The sequence below is a fragment of the Pristiophorus japonicus genome, chromosome 20 (assembly GCF_044704955.1).
Source record: "Pristiophorus japonicus isolate sPriJap1 chromosome 20, sPriJap1.hap1, whole genome shotgun sequence".
Classification (NCBI taxonomy): Eukaryota; Metazoa; Chordata; class Chondrichthyes; family Pristiophoridae; genus Pristiophorus; species Pristiophorus japonicus.
In genome coordinates this window covers 5,805,158-5,821,315 of record NC_091996.1, presented here as the reverse complement: position 1 = coordinate 5,821,315, position 16,158 = coordinate 5,805,158, and the positions used below count along the sequence as shown (strand labels likewise).

General features: G+C 45.8%; 1 protein-coding gene across 2 annotated transcripts in view; it reads left to right on the top strand.

Annotated features, from left to right (window-relative positions):
* Nucleotides 1-5,615, top strand: part of ptgesl (prostaglandin E synthase 2-like) — a 30,454-nt gene extending 24,839 nt beyond the window's left edge. For both annotated transcript variants that reach the window (XM_070863702.1, XM_070863701.1), the window contains 2 exons: nt 812-929; nt 3,519-5,615. In XM_070863702.1, the coding sequence (XP_070719803.1) occupies nt 812-929; nt 3,519-3,650 (250 nt within the window). In that variant the 3' untranslated portion in view covers nt 3,651-5,615. The remainder of the gene's footprint in view (nt 1-811; nt 930-3,518) is intronic.
* Nucleotides 5,616-16,158: the final 10,543 nt, after the last annotated feature.

The following is a 16,158-nucleotide window of genomic DNA, read 5'->3' as shown; positions in this document are numbered from 1 at the left end:
ACTGCTCAAGCCACGTATTCATCTGCGCTATCCTGCGATTCCTACTCTGACTATCACGTGGCACTGGTAGCAATCCCGAGATTACTACTTTTGAGGTCCTACTTTTTAATTTAGCTCCTAGCTCCTTAAATTCGTTTCGTAGGACCTGATCCCTCTTTTTACCTATGTCGTTGGTACCAATGTGCACCAGGACAACTGGCTGTTCTCCCTCCCTTTTTAGAATGTCCTGCACCCGCTCCGAGACATCCTTGACCCTTGCACCAGGGAGGCAACATACCATCCTGGAGTCTCGGTTGCGGCCGCAGAAACGCCTATCTATTCCCCTCACCATTGAATCCCCAATCACTATTGCTCTCCCACTCTTTTTCCTGCCCTCCTGTGCAGCAGAGCCAGCCACGGTGCCATGAACTTGGCTGCTGCTGCCCTCCCCTGATGAGTCATCCCCCTCAACAGTACCCAAAGCAATGTATCTGTTTTGCAGGGGGATGACCACAGGGGACTCCTGCACTACCTTCCTTGCACTGCTCTTCCTGTTGGTCTTCCATTCCCTATCTGGCTGTGGACCCTTTCCCTGTGGTACGACCAACTCGCTACACGTGATACTCACGTCATTCTCAGCATCGTGGATGCTCCAGAGTGAATCCACCCTCAGCTCCAACTCCGCAACACGGTCTGTCAGGAGCTGGAGGCGGATACACTTCCCGCACACGTAATCGTCAGGGACTCCGGAAGTGTCCCTGAGTTCCCACATAGTACAGGAGGAGCATAACATCCTACGAGAACTTGCTGAATTTTTGTCCTTGGTTTTCAGACATAAGCTTCACGATGATGTCCGGCAGGACCTGTACAAAGCGGCTGATCAATGGGTGGCTGCTGTTGGCAAGCACAGGCCGTTCATGGGTGGGAGCACGCCCAACCTCGCTGACCTGGTAAGAGATGTCAATCATTTTGGGTTCTCTTGGGAGATTACCATGATAGCAGAACTGAGTTATCAGGAAAGGCTAGACAGGGGCTGGGTCTCTTTTCCCCAGAAAAGCGAAGAACATAAGAAATAGGAGGTCGCTCCCTCGAGCCTGCTCCACCATTTAGTAAGATCATGGCTGATCTTCGACCTCAACTCCACTTTCCCGCCCGATCCCCATATCCCGTGATTCTCCTGGAGTCCAAAAATCTAACTAGCTCAGCCTTGAATATATTCAGAGATTCAGCATCCACAGCCCTCTGGGGCAGAGAATTCTAAAGATTCAAAGAAACTCAGCATCTACTCTGTCAGTCTGCTTCAGAACCTTTCATATTTCACTGAGATCACCTGTCATCCAAACTCCAGAGAGTAAAGGCCCAATCTACTCAATCTCTCCTCATGGGACAACACTCTCGTCCAGGAATCAATCAAGGGAACTTTTGCTGCACTGCCTCTAAGCATAGCATAGATGCATTTACGAAGAAGCTAGATAAGCACACGAGGGTGAAAAGTGCAGATGGATATGATGATAGGGTGAGTGAAGTAGGGTGGGAGGAGGCTGGTGTGGAATATAAACACCAGCACAGACCTGTTGGGCCGAATGGCCTGTTTCAGTGCTGCATATGCTCCGTAATGTTATGTAGCTGTATATGATGTAATACCTACCATGATACCAACGTATCATCTAACCCTATCAGCATATCTTTCTATTCCTGTGTCCCTCGTGTTTATCGAACTTTCCCTTAAATGCATCTATACTATTCTCCTCAACTACTCCCTGTGGTAGCAAGTTCCACATTCTCACCGCTCTCTGGGTAAAGAAGTTTCGCCTGAATTACTTTTTGAATTTAGGTGAGATCACACCCGAGTACTGTGTACAGTTTTGGTCTCCTCATTTAGAAACATGGAAATTTACAGCGCGGAAGGAGGCCATTTCGACCCATCATGTCCGCGCCGGCCGACAAAGAGCCGCACGGCCCTCGGTCAGCAGCCCTGAAGGTTACATATAAACCTATGAACAATGGCGGAAAGGTAAAGACCAACCAGTCCACCCCACACAACTGTGACACCCCTTACACTGAAACATTCTACACTCCACCCCAACTGGAGCCATGTGATCTCCTGGGAGAGGCAAAAACCAGATTAAAATTCCAGGCCAATTCGGGGGGAAAAATCTGGGGAAATTCCTCTCCGATCCATCCAGGCGATCAAAACTAGTCCAGGAGATCACCCTGGCCGTATTCGATTCGATTCCCTACAGTACTTACCATCATATCTGCTCCGGCCAACAAGAGGTTTATCCAGTTTAATCCCAATTACCAGCTCTTTAAGGAGGGATATACTTGCATTGGAGGCAGTTCAGAGATGGTTCACGAGGTTGATTCCTGAGATGAAGGGAAAGGTTGAGCAGGTTGGGCCTATACTCATTGGAGTTTAGAAGAATAAGACGTGATCTTATTGAAAAATATAACATGCTGAGGGGGCTTGACAGGGTAGATGCAGAGAGGATGTTTCCCCTCATGGGGGAATCTAGAACTAGGGGACATAGTTTCAGAATATGGGGTCGCCCATTTACAACAGAGATGAGGAGGAATGTCTCTCAGAGGGTCGTGAATCTTTGGAATTCTCTACCCCAGAGAGCTGCGGAGGCTGAGTCATTGAATATATTCAAGACCGAGATAGACAGATTTTTGAATTACAGGGGAGTCGAGGGTTATTGGGGGCAGGCAGGAAAATGGAGTTGAGGCCAAGATCAGATCAGCCATGATCTTATGAATGGAGGAGCAGGCTTGAGGGGTCGAATGGCCTACTCCTATTTCTTATGTTCTTATTAGTGACTATCTTATATTTATGGTCCCTAGTTCTGGTCTCGCCCACAAGTGGAAACATATACTCTGTGTCTATCCCTTCATAATCTTAAAGGCCTCGATCAGGTTCACAAGGTTGATTCCGGAGATGAAGGGGTTCACTTATGAGGAAAGGTTGAGTAGGTTGGGCCTCTACTCATTGGAATTCAGAAGAATGAGAGGTGATCTTATCGAAATGTATAAGATTATGAGGGGGCTTGGCAGGGCGGATGCAGAGAGGATGTTTCCACTGATAGGGGAGACTAGAACTAGGGGCATAATCTTAGAATAAGGGGCTGCCCATTTAAAACTGAGATGAGGAGGAATTTCTTCTCTCACATGGTTGTAAATCTGTGGAATTTGCTGCCTCAGAGAGCTGTAGAGGCTGGGTCATTGAATAAATTTAAGACCGAGATAGACAGTTTCTTAACCGAAAAGGAATTAAGGGGTTATGGGGAGCAGGTAGGGAAGTGGACCTGAGTCCATGATCGGATCAGCCATGATCGTATTAAATGGCAGAGCAGGCTCGAGGGGCCGTATGGCCTACTCCTGCTCCTATCTCTTATGTTCTTATGTAGGTCACCTCTCCATCTTCTTTGCTTTTGTAGAGAAAAGAGACCCACCGTTTCCCGATGGGTATATCCTCTCAGTTCTGCCAGTCTGTCTCTTGTAATTTCCCCTTTCTCTCTTTTCCTTTTCCCTCCGCACAGGCAGTCTACGGGGTCCTCCGGGTCATGGAAGGTCTGGAGGCGTTCAGTGACATGATGGTAAACACCAAGATAAAGCCGTGGTATCAAAGAATGGAGGAAGACATCCGGAAGGGACGGGTGGTTGTGCAATAAATTGCAGCAGAAGCCATCGGGAGGATCATGTTCAAATTCCCTGTTGCACATTAACTTCTGTTAACGTTTTTTGGGCGGACAATAAGACCTGATATCAATGGAGTGGCACGAGATCTGGATAAGTATAAAAACTGCATCCTCGCGACACTCATCCTCAGTTAATCGAGGGTGCGTTTACAATCCCAACAAAAAGACTTGGCCCGACGAGACATTCATAGTTTAAATACAGTCTGAATGCAGAATCGGGGACACCAGAAAAAAAAAATGGGGGATGGAGTCTCACTCTGCTTTGCTCCAAACATCATTGCCTGATTTACGTTTAGCATTGATGCGTGGGCAGGACTGCTTTGCGCCAACACCGATAGTGTAAATGCACCCGAAAAGGCTTTTTTTTTTAAAAAGCCCCACAGAAATAATAAAAGTAGATAGCTTTATAAATCGTAAAGTTTGCAAATTGAGCAGTGCGATGATCGCAAACATTGAAGTAAAAAGCAACAACAAAAATATCGTAAACAAACAGCAGGATGTGCGCGTAACGCAGCACATGCAGTCTCTTTGTGGTGAGAACAGACAAGTTAATGGTTCAGGTTGTAACCCTTAATTGGAACTGGTAAAAATGAACAGCATTTGAACAGGAACAGAGCAGGGAAGGGGGTTGGGAAAAACACACACACAAATTATGGGGAGAATGACCTTTGTTTATCTGTGTGTTGTCTCTTTTTCTCTCTCCCTTTCCCTTTGTTACATTTTGATTTAAATGCTGTTCATTTTTCAGTACTGATGAAGGGTTACACCTGAAACATTAACTTAAGAGCAGGAGAGTTCTCCCCAGTATCCTGGCCGACATTTATTCCTCAACCAACATCACTAAAAATAGATTATCCTGGTCATTATCACTTTGTTGCTTGTGAGACCTTGCTGTGCGCAATTTGGCTGCCATGTTTCTTACATTAAGACAGTGACTACGCTTCCAAAGTACTTAATTGGCTGTAAAGTGCTTTGGGACGTCTTGAGGATATGAAAGGCGCTATATAAATCTCTCTCGCTTTCCCCTTTATATTCTATTGGTCTACAGAAGATACAGAATACACTGATCCACAATTTCCCACCTAGGCACATCCTGCGGTTATCTAGAGGAAGATTGCTGAGGGAGTGAGGTCTCAGTAGAGTGGCAGATGCTTGTAAATTCTGGCTGTCACACTCAGAGAGGCGAGGTTATCAAGCTGAGAAAAAAACAGCAGGAAATGACTGCCTTTCTTGATGTTTGGATCTGTGACAAAATGCGATAGACCAGTGCTAGATGCAAGACTGTTTAAGTTCTATTTTATCTGGGTGAGAATGATTTGACACAAGTTAAATGGGAAGTGATATTCTTCCACAGTTGATAATTTTCATAGATTTATGATGTCTTTTCCCCATCTGTCTTTCTCCTTTGCTTCTCTCTCTCTCGCTGTTTTTGCTGAAATTGTGCCCTCTCCACTTCCCCATGGCAAGTTGAAGTGAGTTTATCTATTGGGGGGGAACAAGTACATTGGAATCTGATGGGATGTGTTATAGTCATTTTTTTCTTTTAAATGTCCCGGGGAGAACTCCCCTGCTCTTAAGTTAATGTTTCAGGAAAATGGGTGAAATGGAATTTCTTCAAAAAAAAAATTGCCGGGCCTTTAACGGTTAAAGGAGATCCCTAGCTGCACATGTGTCATCATAGGCAGTCCCTCGGAATTGAGGAAGACTTGCTTCCACTCTTAACATGAGTTCTTAGGTGGCTGTACAGTCCAATACGAGAACTATAGTCTCTGTCACAGGTGGGGCAGATAGTCGTTGAGGGAAGGGGTGAGTGGGACTGGTTTGCCGCACGCTCTTTCCACTGCCTGCGCTTGATTTCTACACGCTCTCAGCGACGCGACGAGACATGTATAGGTGGATGGTGTAAGTAGTATTTAATAAAAAGCATGATGAATTTTATTGCTTGTTCTATTTCATTAAACATAACTGAAATATTGCTGTGTTGCAGAGGGCAATAATCCAGTCATGTGTTGTACATTGTGGAGTTTCCATAACAGATCAGTGTGGGTGAGTAGAGGTTATAACGGCTGTACAGACCTACACAGGTCCTGGGTCTTATTCTGATGTTAGCTGACCATGGCCAGGATAGTACCTGGGGTTCAACAATTGGGCCAATGTGGAGAAACAGTCAGCCAAGGTTCCTCCTCCTGAACCATGTTGGAAAGAGGACACATGGTGAGAACAGGATGAGGCTGGGCGTGAGTGACTATATAATTGAACAGTGTCAGCCATGGCTCAGTGGGCAGCACTCTCACCTCTCAATCAGAAGGTCGTGGGTTCAAGTCCCCACTCCAGGAACTTGAGCACAAAAATCTAGGCTGACACTCCCAGTGCAGTGCTGAGGGAGCGCCGCACTGTGGGAGGTGCCGTCTTTTGGATGAGATGTTAAACTGAGGCCCCATCTGCTCTCTCAGGTGGATGTAAAAGAATCCATGGCCAATATTTCGAAGAAGAGCAGAGGAGTTAGCCACAGTGTGCTGGACAATATTTATCCTTCAACCAACATCACTAAAACAGATTAACTGGGTCATTATCACGTTGCTGTTTGTGGGAGCTTGCTGTGTAAAGGTTGGCTGCTACGTTTCCTACATTACAACAGTGACCACCCGTCAAAAGGACTTAGTTGGCTGCAAAGTGCTTTGGGATGTCCTGAGGTTGCAAAAGGCGCTATGGAAATGCAAGTCTTTTATTCAAAGAATGACCAATTGGAAAAAGCTGCCAATACCCATAGAACCATCCTAAATGCTGTGTAAGTGCTCCATAATGGTGTTGAAATAGTTACAGTACTGGTAGACATAACATTCAATGGGTCCAGTCACTGTGGAACAGCAAACAACAAAGCGAATAATCGAACATAAGAAATAGGAGCAGCAATAGGCCATTCGGCCCCTCGAGCCTGCTCCACCATTCAATAAGATCACGGCTGATCATCGACCTCAACTCCACTTTCCTGCCCAATCTCCATATCCCTTGATTCCCCTAGATTCCAAAAATCTATCTATCTCAGCCTTGAATATCTTCAGAGACTCAGCATCCATAGCCCTCTGGGGCAGAGAACTCCCAAGATTCACAACCCTCTGAGTGAAGAAATTCCTCCTCATCTCTGTCTTAAATGGCCGACCCCTTATCCTGAGACTGTGCCCCCTAGTTCTAGACACTCCAGCCCGGGGGAAACAACCTCTCAGCATCTACCCTGTCAATCCCCTTCAGAATCTTGTGTGTTTCAACGAGATCTCCTCATTCTTCTAAACTCCGGAGAGTATAGGCCCATTCTACACAATCCCTCATCATAAGACAGCCCTTTACTCCCAGGAATCAATCTAGTGAACTTTTGTTGCACTGCCTCCAAGGCACGTATATCCTTTCATTAGATAAGGAGACTAAAACTCCAGGTGTGATCTCACCAAGGCCCTGTACAATTGTAGCAAGACTTCCTTACTCTTGTACTCCAACCCCCTTGCATTAAAGGACAACATGCCATTTGCCTTTTTTATTGCTTGCTGTAGGACATGTATATCCACCACAGTCAAGTACAAGGGTCAGAAGAAAAAGTTCTTAAATAGTACAGTGCTCTTGTCAGATTACATCTTGAATATTGTGTCCAGTCCTGGTCATTGAGACACAAGGAGGACCTTCAATATGCGGAAAGAATGCACAGAAGGGTCACAAGACTCATTCCTAGGACTACATTATAAAGAAAGACTGAAGAGAGTTGGGATTTTCAGCCCTGAATGGAGGAGATCCTGTAGACAAATAAGTCCGACAGCCCTCCGAAATCTCTGCGCTCCTCCAATTCTGGCCTCTTGTGTATCCCTGATTTTAATCGCTCCACCATTGGCGGCCGTGCCCACACTCTGGAATTCCCTCCCTAAACCTCTCCACCTTTCCTCCTTTAAGGCGCTCCTTAAAACTTGCCTCCTTAACCAAGCTTTTGGTCACCGGTCCTAATATCTCCTTATGTGGTTCGGTGTCGGATTTTGTTTGGTAACGCTCCTGTGAAGCACCTCAGGCCGTTTTACTACGTTAAAGGCGCTATGAAGGTAGATCCAGAACAGTATCCCAAATTAAACTGCAATAGTAGGGCAAGGGGCCACGGGTTCAAATTAGTAAGATGCAAATTTAGTACTGAGGTCGGGTAGTTCTTCACACAAAGTGTCATAAACACATGGCTTGTACTTTTGGGTCAGTTATTAAAGCTAAATCCTTGGAAAAGATTCAGAAACAGCTGTTGTTGGGATGAGGGGGTCTGTTATTCCTGGATGGATGAACTAAGATTATATGCATGGCCTATGAGGTGTGTGACACTGATGGTGTGATGGCATTCCCATTGCACTGCCTTCAATGACAAGAAGGTATGGCCGTCTCTGCCTTGGTGCCTTCCATATGCACCATCGGAGCAGGCCAGGGAGCGGAAGGAGCAGCGTGGCAGCATACCACTCCAGGGAGCAGCACGTGCTGGAGCACAACGGCGGTGAAGAGGGACATCACCAAGATCCAGGTCGGTGATTGGAGCGTGGGCAGGTACAGCAGGAGCGGCGAGGGAGCGGCGAGAGATTGTCGAGGGACGTGATTGGGGCCCAGGAGAGGCGCGAGTTCGGGGCCCCAGAAGAGACGAGGGCCAGGAGCAGCATGGGCCAGCCCACACTGCGATATGTGTGTGCGCACTAGGTCCGTGCAGCAGAGCTGGTCTCCAGTTGTCTTGGTTAACCCTTGCCACTGGACCAAGACCTAGTTCTGTCAAGCCCGTGTGGTGGCTGGTGTGCAACGACCACCACACATTAAAAAAGTCCACGCACAGGCATCTTCCACCCTTCAAGATTTAATTCAGGACCTGGAATTTAAGGTCCTTCATTGAAACACGCGAACTTTCTGACGTGGAAGCAAGTCTTCCTCGATTCGAGGGACTGCCTATGATGATGATGATGATGATGCCTTCCATGTTCAGCATAGCTTCATTGACCGACAAGGCTACGGACCAAGAGCTGGAAAATGGGATTAGGCTAGATAGCTCTTTGTCAGCTGGCGCGGACACAAAGGGCCAAAATGACCCCCTTCCGTGCTGTAAATTTCTATGATTGAGCAGAAGGGAATTGGATTTGTCTCTTCTCATTCCAAAGGCGCAACACATTAGTTCTCCAATGATCAAGATCACCATGCCATACTCCACAGTTCCCTCTCCTTCATGAAACCCACCTCTTTGACCAAGCTTTTGCTCACCCCTCCTAATATCACCTTCTTTGGCTTGCCGTCCATTTGCCCTTTGCGAAACACATTAAAGGTGCTTTATAATGCAAGCCACTTTTGTTGTTGTTTCGAATGGTTGATCACTGAAGCAGATGAATAAAAGAAAGTATTATCATTTTACCGTCACTGTTTGAGATGAGTCATTTAACCAATACCCCATTTTACTGTTTGGGTGGACGAAATAATCGCAAGGCAACTTTTCAAGGAAATGCAGGTGAGTTCTTAGTGTCCTGGCTAACACGCATCCCTCAACCAACACCACCAAAACAGATTCATAAAAAAAATTAATTCTCAGGATGTGGGCACCACTGGCTCAGCCAACATTTATTGCCCATCCCTCGTTGCCCTTGAGAAGGTGGTGATAATCCTTCTTCTTAAACAGCTGCAGTTCATGTGGTGAAAGGGCTCCCACAGTGCTGTTAGGTAGGGAGTTTGAGGAAAGATAGAAAAAGAGCAACCATAGATTGCAAGGCTTGCTGGGACATTATATTTGGTCAACCTAGGAATTAGAGCTTATTTCAGCAAACAAGCTGTCAGCAGTTGAAACCACGAATTGCAATACCTCACAGCAGCTAAGGTCATCTGTCTTCTCTATAATCACAATAAGGATGTGATAACCAAAAACCAGACAGAGTGAACAGGGGGTCAAGGAAAAGGTTAGCCCAAAGGGTAGCTAAGACAAGTTTCCATTGGATAACACTGATGGGGTAATTGTAAACTGCTAGACTCTGCACTATTATAAAAAAAAGAGGAACCATCACATATGATAGAACTTGTTTACTTGGGTGTATAAATATTCCACATTTCTGTAGATTGTCGGAGTTGGTACCCTAAGCCTTTGTCTAGGGCACTCTCCCCTTGTATGCAAGTAACAATAAACTAACAATCTGACGGTCTGCTTGTGTTAAGAGTCTTACCTTGAATCGGTGTCTTCGACAGTATTCCTTGGCGGTTCCACCGAGATCGCATACTACGTGCCGGTGATTAAACAGACAAGAACACGGTGACTCTCTCGGGAAGGACTCTAACTGGCTAGTTATCGGTGACATTTTTTTGTTACTAAAGGAGCCCTTCCTTGGACAGTGCGCGAGTGTAGTCTGTTTGTCTCGGCAGAAGTACTGCGATCGTAAGACTCCTTTCAGGATTGAGTTAAATTTTTGTAATCACTTCCTCTTTCAGCTTGACAATAAGAGGAGACAGATTCTGAAAAGCAAAAAAATTCAGCCCTGAAGTGGGCCGGCAGATTGTAAAGGGAGGAAGGTAAGAAAAGATGTCATTAAAAGGTCCCTGTTTCTTGTGTGATAGAAACAAATACCCTTGTGTGATAGGGAGAAATAAGATGGGACGCGATCCTTGTGTGGTAGGATCATAGAAATTATCCTTGTGTGATAGGATGAGGACCCTTGTTTGATGGGGTCATTTAGAATAAGTTAAGGACTCGGTCTGTAGGGGTGTACAACGCAGACTGAGAATTGATTATTTGTTTAGTTAAAGCATAAGGATTATGATCTGTGCACCCTTTTGGGTTTTCGCGTTTTTTATTGTCTTCATAATATTGTTATGTGCGTCAATTGTCTATGAGCTCTTAGGAAGACATAACAGGGGAGGTTGTGTTTCAGAAACGTATAAATTAGTTGAGACAAAACAGTGATCGGTTGATCAGCAGCGAGTGACTCGTGTCCAACACCCAGACTGAGCCCGAATTAAGAACCCAAATGGGTCACGTGACAGCCAGGTGAATTGGGTGTAGGGAACTCGATTGGAGCGAGATGACTGTGATACGGAGAACTGTGATATCTCAACCAGTTAAATATGGGTGCCGGAGCACCATCACCAAAGGGCACACCAGCCTTTTTCATGCTCCAGAATTGTGGTCAGTCTTCAATTGACCACCTAAAAGAATTGGTAAAATGGACTAAGGATGGAAACGTGCCATTTCCACCTGATGGTTCATTTAATTTAGAGAGAATAACGTGTCTTGAGGAATGCCTTGTCGATAGAGACTCGGGTAGAAGGGGTAAAAAGAAAGTAAATTGGTCAGCTTTCAATGATTGGAAACGAGAAGCCGAAAGAAGACGCGAAAGAAGCATAGAAGCTAGTAATGAAGGAGGTAAAAAGAAACAGCAAGTTGAAGAGGGTAAAGGGGATGTAGAAAGCCATAAACAAATGGTAGTTAGGCAGACTGAGGGACACAGACCAAGTGCCCCTCAGTGGGCACAGGAGGACGAGGAAGAACTGCAACAAGAATTAGATAACTCGTATGCACCACCACCATATCAGCCAGTACAAAACCTGCCACCAAACCCAAATGCTAATAATAATCAGGGCCAAGTAGGCGACCCCCAGCTAGACGGTCTACCCCTGCCCGTTCAAGGTCCCGTTAATAATCAGCCAATAGACCAACAACCTCAACCAGGAGGAGGAGGCGGTGGTGAGGCAGTGGCGCCCCCCAGGAAGCCTCAGGGGGATCGCCAGCTGACAATACTAGACTCCAAACTGCACAGAGACAAGCTCAATTGCAGGATATAGCAAGGCAGCAGGAAGTGGTGAGAGTGGCACAGTTAGCAGAACAAGAAAGACAACAGAGAGAGAGCAGGGGCTGCAGGAACGGACTCATCACTAATACAAGCCATGACACTTAACCCTGACCTACATGGAATGTATCCTGTCCGATACTTCCCAGATCATCGGGGTGGAAACGCAGTGGCGGTTCACCGGCCCTGGACTCCATCCGAATTAAGGACCATGATAGTCAGTCTCCCAGACCTCAGAATACAGTTGGACATGGCGCTGGATGAATTACGTACCATAGTCCTGTGCCATGAGCCAAGTATTATGGGATATGGAGGTTCTACTAAAAGGTTGGCTGAAGGAAGCAAGGTGGAAAGCGTTTGAAGGACACTTTGATGGTTTTACAACACACCGTCAAGGTGCCAACGCGGGCCCTGCAACTAGACCCCCAGACAACTTTTGGCGGGACTGCTGGCAAGGTTTGATCACCACCTTCCCTAAAATGACAAACTGGGCAAAAATAATGGAGACCACACAGAAAAAGGATGAGGATGTGGAGAACTATGTAGAAAGAATGGGGGAAATCATGGATCAATGTTCAGGAATGACTAAAGAACAATACCAAGCACCAATGGTCAGTGCGGTAATAAATGGTCTACGACCAGAACTTAGAGACCCACTGAAGTTAGTATGCCTCGGGTGGCACCAAAAGACCCTCCCGCAGTTAGTATCCACTCTTAAGGATTTACAGGAAAGAAATAGGGAAAGTAAAGGCAAAACATGTATTCTCATGGAACAACCCACGGAGCCCATAATAGCCTTCCAGCAACCAACTCAATACCCCCTAAACCCACAACAATATCCTCAATATTTTCAAAAAAACAGAGGGAGAGGGTGCGGAAATAGGAGAGGATTTGGCGGGAGAAATAGGGGTAATATGAACCGTCCAGGGCAAGGGCAGAATTATAGTGGGAACTGCTATAACTGTGGACAAATGGGACATTGGGCAAGAAATTGTCCGTTGCAAGGAACCCAACAGTTCCAGCAGAATTGGCCTCCACAACAAAGTGGAGGTCGCGGTAATAGTAATACACAAACTCAGGTTCCCACCAGGCCTCAAGCAAATTTTACTACCCAACACCCGTGGGAACAACCAACGCATAACCAGGAACAATGCGGCCCACAGCTAAATTTTCCATATGCCCCGTGACACCTTGAGCCCAGCCCAGACAAAGTCTCGAAACAATTGCCCATTGTATCAGCCAATATGATAAGCGAGCCCACAATAATAATTAACATGGACGGAACCGGGATCCCATTTTTGGTAGACACAGGAGCCACCTATTCAGTTTTAACAAAGAATTATGCGGACGGACTTCCACATTCAACTGCCCACGTCTCGGTAATGGGTCTGTCAGGGACTTCACAGACAATGCCGTTCTCAGAGCCCCTTAATGTGCAAGTCGAAGGATTCGAAGATAGCCATACGTTTTTGTTGTCTAAAGATGTCCCCTTAGATTTATGCGGAAGAGACTTATTGTGTAAAATGAATGCTACTATTATCTGCTCCAAAAAGGGAATTGAAGTTCAAGTGCCAGCGGACAGATACGGCATGTACCCATTACAAGTTAAACCAGCTCCAATTCTGTATGCGTGGCAGAATCATCAATATGACGTCAGCAGAAAACTAGCGGACATTATAGGCTCCCTACAATTTGTCCTGAGAGCAGTTTCAGAAGATCAGAAGGACTTACATTTAGGTCACTGGCACACGAACATTCATTGTACGGCCTTTTATGGCAAGACGGGCACAGACTGGGAAAAGCGAACGTATTACAAGGTATTTTTGCAAAACAAGTACTTATTGAAAATCCAAAAAATTCTCATTGGCCCTGAAGGTATAGCAGCCACTGTCCTCTTACCCACGCAAGCAACAGGGATTGTTCAAGGGGGTAAACAGCAAACCCCACTGTACCCGAGCAGTTTCACAAAAGTATACACTGCAAGACTTAGGACCAATGGGATGGAAGATTTGGGAATAGAGAGGGAGTGGCAAATGCTTAAGGGCACCTTGGTACAATATGAGAAAGAACAAGGATACGGAGTGATATTGCAAACAGCGGTACACTTCAATGGAGTGTTGGAAAGACAAGTAATGGAGGAACTCCTGAGTCAAGTCCCCGCACAATTGTGGTCCAGTCACCCCAGTGAGGTTGGGAAGATGTTAACGGTACAACCCTATAAAGTCACCCTCAAGCCTGCAGTGCCACTCCCAAGGAAGGCACAGTATCCCCTCTCCCAAGCAGCGGACCAGGGAATCGCACTGGTAATCAAGTCACTACTAGACCAGGGCGTTATAATACCAACAAGAAGTCCTTGCAACACGCCTATCCTCCCCGTGCAAAAACCCAATGGCGGTTCGTGCAGGATCTTCGGGCAAATCCGACAACCATTCTTACAAGCATTCCCGTGGGGTCACTTTACTACACAGTCATCGACCAATGTTCAGCATTTTTCTCTATCCCGATACATGTGGACTCACAGTTCCTTTTTGCTTTCACGTATCGAGGGACTGAATATACATGAACAAGACTCCCGCAGGGATATACCGAAAGTCCAACAATTTTCTCCCAATGCCTAAAGAGGGACTTAGAGGACAATAGTGTTGACTGCCGGCTCAACCCTTGTGCAATATGTGGATGACCTGTTGCTTGCATCACCTGATAAACAAGCCTGCGAAACTGACTCACTGATATTGTTACAAGCTCTGGCTCGCAAGGGCCATAAAGTGTCTAAAGCTAAATTGCAATTTGTGTCCGAGAAGGTTCGCTATTTGGGTCACGAATTGTTTCACGACACCCGCCAGTTGTCACCAGATCGAATCAAGGCAAAATGCTCAGCACCATTGCCAGTTACTAAGAGGGAGCATGGGTTCACCATGACGGCTGCATGGTGGCACCCAGAGCTTTGCTCCCATGGATTGCCCGCTGTGTTCATACTTTCACACATGCGGGCAAAGGGGGGATGGCAGACTATATTTCAAAAACATGGTATGCGCCAGGTATTTCGGCAATTGCAAAACAAATTAGTGAAAAATGTGTTATCTGCCAAACCATGAATCCGGGAAAAACAGAAAAGGTACAGGCTGCCTCCCACCCAAATCCAACAGGACCTTTTGTAAATTTGCAAATGGATTTTATTGAATTACCCCCATGCATGGGATTTAAGTATGTATTAGTAATTATAGATGTGTTTTCTAAATGGGTTGAAGCTTTTCCATGTAAAAAGAATGAAGCAACTACTGTCGCTAAGCATTTGTTAAAAGAAATTGTGCCAGATTTGGCATACCTGTACAACTCTCAAGTGACAATGGGTCACATTTTACTGGGACAGTTGTGAAAGAAATGTGTCGAGCGTTACAAATCGCCCAACAGTCAGCTGGATTGGTGGAGAGATACAACGGAATGTTGAAGAATAAACTAGCAAAGTTATGTGATGAGACTGGACTCAAATGGGTTGAACTGTTACCTTTGACAGTAATGGTATTGCGATCAGCAACAAATAGAACGACAGGATTATCACCACATAGAATCGTCATGGGACGTCCCCAATGTTTGCCTTTTTCTGCACCGTTTACTGCTAAACAAATGGATGTCCACAAAATGGAAGAAAATATGCTAAACTATTGCATTGCTTTAACAAAATGTATTTCTAGCTTTCATTCCCAGGTAAAGGAAGCCCAAATTGATCCTACTGAAGGAAGATGCCATAGCTTGCAGCCTGGCGAGTTCGTGTACGTGAAGGTGTTAAAGAGGAAAAATAGTCTTCACCCAAGGTTTGAAGGTCCATTCCAGATCCTGTTGACCACCAATATTGCCGTGAAGATAAAGGAGAGACCAACATGGATCCACGCCTCACACTGCAAAAGAGCTCCAGGACACGAGGAAAAGGAATCACCAACCCCATCAGTAAAGGGAAATGGACATTAGGACTATGTTTCCTTGTGACACTTATAATACCTGTAATGCCCGAATTGCATGTAAACATCACCTTGTATATGTCCCACAAATACACTACGGAAAACAACAAAGAAGGAGGTTGTTGGGTATGTACCCAAACCCCTCTCCACTCTAAGGGAGGGATTCCTCTTAGACCTATCCCACTTAACCTGTCAGAAGTAGTAGAATGGTATATCTACCAGAATGGCACGCGCCAATTCCCTAGGATGATAAGAGTTGCGTCTGTGGTAGTATACCCACCATCGGACGACAGGAAGATGGTGGAATCCTCTAGTTTATCATTTTACCCCATATCTGCAGAGCCCTGAGAAAAGGGGGGATATCGTCTGAATACCTTTTGAAGGGTCATACCAACCAAGGTATGACCACTCCCAACAGCCTCCCTTCCTCACCCTTACCAGGGCCACAGGTATGGGAAGGCCACCGGGGACAATATGTTTAGTAAGGAACTTGGCCGGAGGAATATTCGTAGGCACGAGTCAGTGCGAATATAATTTTACAGTGATGGGCACTCCTGACGCGTTTCCCCTTTATACGTCCTCTCAGTTTTATGGTTGTACATTGAATGTCCCATACGCCAACCAGATAGGTACTTTCAACTATTCCCTGGTATCTGCAGGGTTTGATGTGGATAAAACCACCTCGTACAATGGAACATACTTTGAGAA